General features: G+C 50.8%; 1 protein-coding gene across 1 annotated transcript in view; it reads right to left on the bottom strand.

Moving 5' to 3' along the window:
- The window catches only part of SHD (Src homology 2 domain containing transforming protein D), a 9,901-nt gene that overhangs the window by 991 nt on the left and 5,567 nt on the right, over positions 1-3,343 (bottom strand). Inside the window, exon 4 of the mRNA XM_011943460.1 lies at positions 2,719-2,842. Within this exon, the coding sequence (XP_011798850.1) occupies positions 2,719-2,842 (124 nt within the window). The remainder of the gene's footprint in view (positions 1-2,718; positions 2,843-3,343) is intronic.

The raw sequence follows: 3,343 nt of genomic DNA, 5'->3' as shown, positions 1-3,343 counted from the left end.
CCCGCCTCGGCCCCCCAACGTGCTGGGATTACAGATGTGAGCCACCGTGCCCGGCAACTATTTTATTTTTTAAAGCTGATTTTATCATTATCTCTTTTACAGAAGAGAAAATTAAGGTTCAGAGGCTTGTCCAAGCTCATCCAATTCAGCTGGAAATTAACCTGTAGTTTACTAGCAGCTAGTAAGAAACGCTGCCCCTGCCACCCCCACATCCTATTCCAAAAGCAAGCCATATTCCCCTCCCCACACCACACTGAGCAGGATAAGTAGGTTTCATTCCACTCTAAAAAGTGTTTGCGTTTCCAAGGAAGATGCAGGTTGTCTTGAAGAAAGAATTTAGGACTATCAGTCATTCACACTCTAGTGAGAATTAATAAACTACCAAAGTGGCGATTGGACTCCACTTTTTTTTTTTTTCCCTGAGACAGAGTCTTGCCCTGTCCCCCAGGCTGGAGTGCAGTGGTGCAATCTCGGCTCACTGCAAGCTCTGCCTCCTGGGTTTATGCCATTTTTGTGTCTCAGCCTCCCAAGTAGCTGGGACTACAAGAACCCACAACTACGCCCGGCTAATTTTTTTTTTTTTTTTTTTTTGGTCTTGAACTCTTGACTCCAGGTTATCTGCCTGCTTCGGCCTCCCAAAGTGCCGGGATTACACGCATGAGCCACCGCACCCAGCCCCTTTCTTAATGTTTTTTTGTTTTGTTTTGTTTTGAGATGGAGTCTCTCTCTGTCACCAGGCTGGAGTACAGTGGCGTGATCTCAGCTCACTGCAACCTCCACCTCCTGGATTCAAGAGATTCTCCTGCCTCAGCCTCCTGAGTAGCTGGGATTACAGGTACGCACCACCATGCAGAGCTAATTTTTGTATTTTCAGTAGAGTTGGAGTTTCACCATGTTGGCCAGGATAGTCTCGATCTCTTGACCTCATGATTTGCCCACCTCGGCCTCCCAAAGCGCTGGGACTACAGGCATGAACCCCCACGCCCGGCCTAATGTTTTGCTTCAATGTGCTCACAAAGGGGTCTGCAGTTGCAAGCAAGGTATCAAAGACGGAGAAGCACCGGAGCCTTTGCTATTGTTCATAATGAAAGAAATCTGAAAAGAGAATAAGCACATATAGCGTGCCTGTGGTCCCATGGAGGAGGCGAAGGCAGGAGGATGGCTTGATCCCAGGAGTTCAGGGGTACAGTGAGCTATGATTGTGCCACTACACTTCAGCCTGGGCAACAGAGCGAGACCCTGTCTGAAAGAAAGAGAGAAAGAAAGAGAGAGAGAGAGAAAGAGAAAGAAAAGGAAGAATGGAGGGAGGGAAGGAAGGAAGGAAGGAAGGAAGGACGGAAGGAAGGACAGAAGGAAGGAAAGAAAGAAGGAAGGAAGGAAGGAAGGAGGGAAGGAGAGGAAAGAAGAAAGAAAGGGCAGTGGCTCACGCCTGTCATCCCCAAACTTTGGAAGACCAAGGCAGGCACATCACCTGAGGTCAGGAGTTTGAGACCAGCCTGGCTAACATGGTGAAACTCCATCTCTACTAAAAATACAAAAATTAGCCGAGTGTGGTGTCAGGAGCCTGTATTTCCAGCTATTTGGGAGGTTGAGGCAAGAGAATTGCTTGAACCGGGGAGGCGGAGACTGCAGTCAGCTGAGATGTGCCATTGCACTCCAGCCTGGGCGACAAGAGCAAGACTCTGTCAAAAATAAAAAGGGAAAAGAGAAGAGAGAAAAGAGGAGAGGAGAGAAGGGAAAAGAAGGAAGAGGGAAGGGCCGGGCGCAGTAGCTCACACCTGTAATCCCAGCACTTTGGGAGGCTGAGGTGGACAGATCATGAGATCAGGAGTTCTAGACCAGCCTGGCCAACATACTGAAACCCTGTCTCTACTGAAAACACAAAAATTAGCTGGGCGTGGTGGTGCAGGCCTGTAGTCCCAGCTACTCTGGAAGCTGAGGCAGGAGAATCACTTGAACCTGGGAGACGGAGGTTGCAGTGAGCCGAGATGGTACCACTGTGCTCCAGCCTGGGCGACGGAGCAAGACTCGGGGAGGGAGGGAGGGAGGGAGCAAGGGAGGAAGAGAAAGAGAAAAAGAGAACAATCTTCACTCCCTAGGCCTCAGAGTTAAATAGCCAGTTCTGTATGGCCCACCGAAGAGATTTAGGGGTGACCGTGATAACATGGCCTGGATTCCGGGGACTTGGGCAGTCCCTCAAGGACCTCCCAGGCTGGAAGGACAGTCAGAGTCTCCCAGCTCATGTGCGACCCCAGCACGGAGTTGCGAGCCCACCAAAATGCTGCGCCTCCTGGTTCCATCCCAGGAACCAAGAACTTCTGGCTGAGAATGATTTCTGTCTCTTGGCTCTGAGGCTGTAAGTCCCACTCAGGTTAGGGAAGGAAATTCCCTTTTCTGTTGGAACCTGAGGCTCAGAGAGGTTAAGTGACTTGCCCCAGGCTACGCAGCCAGGAGGGGAGAGCAGGGATTTGAACCCAGAACTTGATACTAGAGAGAAAGGGACCCCATCAGATTCTGTTTTGTGTCTAGCTGGGTGCCTGGCACACAGCCGGCTCCGGTGCCCAGTAAAGATTAGCTGAAGAAATGAAATAAGTGGATGAATGAATCGAAGTTCTCCCAGTTCCTCTAATCTGGGAAAACGAAAAAACTTCTGCCTGATACATTGGAGTCTGCAGATACGTTCAACGGGGCTCCTCCACCTTCAGCTTCCCCACTCACGGCTGTTTCTCCAGGGGCAGGGCTGGGTCCACACGCTCCGCAGGCTGGGGGCTTCTGGGTGGGAGTCTCCGGAACTCCTTGGCTGAGCCTGGAGTCCTCTCCCACTCTGGACTATCAAACTGCACTGGAAGGGAGATTTAGAGAGGAAAGGGTTAAGTCCAGCCTATCTTGGGGGGCGGGGCAGGGGCAAGCCAATGGAATCTCAGTAGGAAGGCAGGGCTAGCTTGGGACAACCTATCAGAGCCCAGGGGCTGGGCTTAAGGCAGGGGCTGGATTGGCCACAGGTGCAACCTATTGGCCTTCAGAAGGAACAGGTGTGGTCATTTATAAATCTGGTGGCAAGGCGTACAAGGGGCGTGGCTAGAGGGGGTGGGTTAGAAATTTCCAAAGAGGAGCCCTGCTTCCTAAATTCCTTCTGGGTTCAGCCCAGACTGGAGCCAAGTCCTAAAACTGCAAAATCACCCCCAATCTACAGACAGGTGGACCAAGGCACTGAGCTCTAAATACCCTCCCAGTATAAAACTTTGGGGGCAAAGTCGTGTTTGCACAACTAGAATCTGGTCCAAATTCTATGCTATGCTATGCTATGCTATGCTATGCTACGCTATGCTATGCTATGACAAAG

The sequence above is a fragment of the Colobus angolensis genome, unplaced genomic scaffold (genome assembly GCF_000951035.1).
Source record: "Colobus angolensis palliatus isolate OR3802 unplaced genomic scaffold, Cang.pa_1.0 Scaffold22, whole genome shotgun sequence".
NCBI lineage: Eukaryota > Metazoa > Chordata > Mammalia > Primates > Cercopithecidae > Colobus > Colobus angolensis.
The sequence above is the reverse complement of the archived record's forward strand: the minus strand, read 5'-3'. Positions and strand labels throughout refer to the sequence as shown.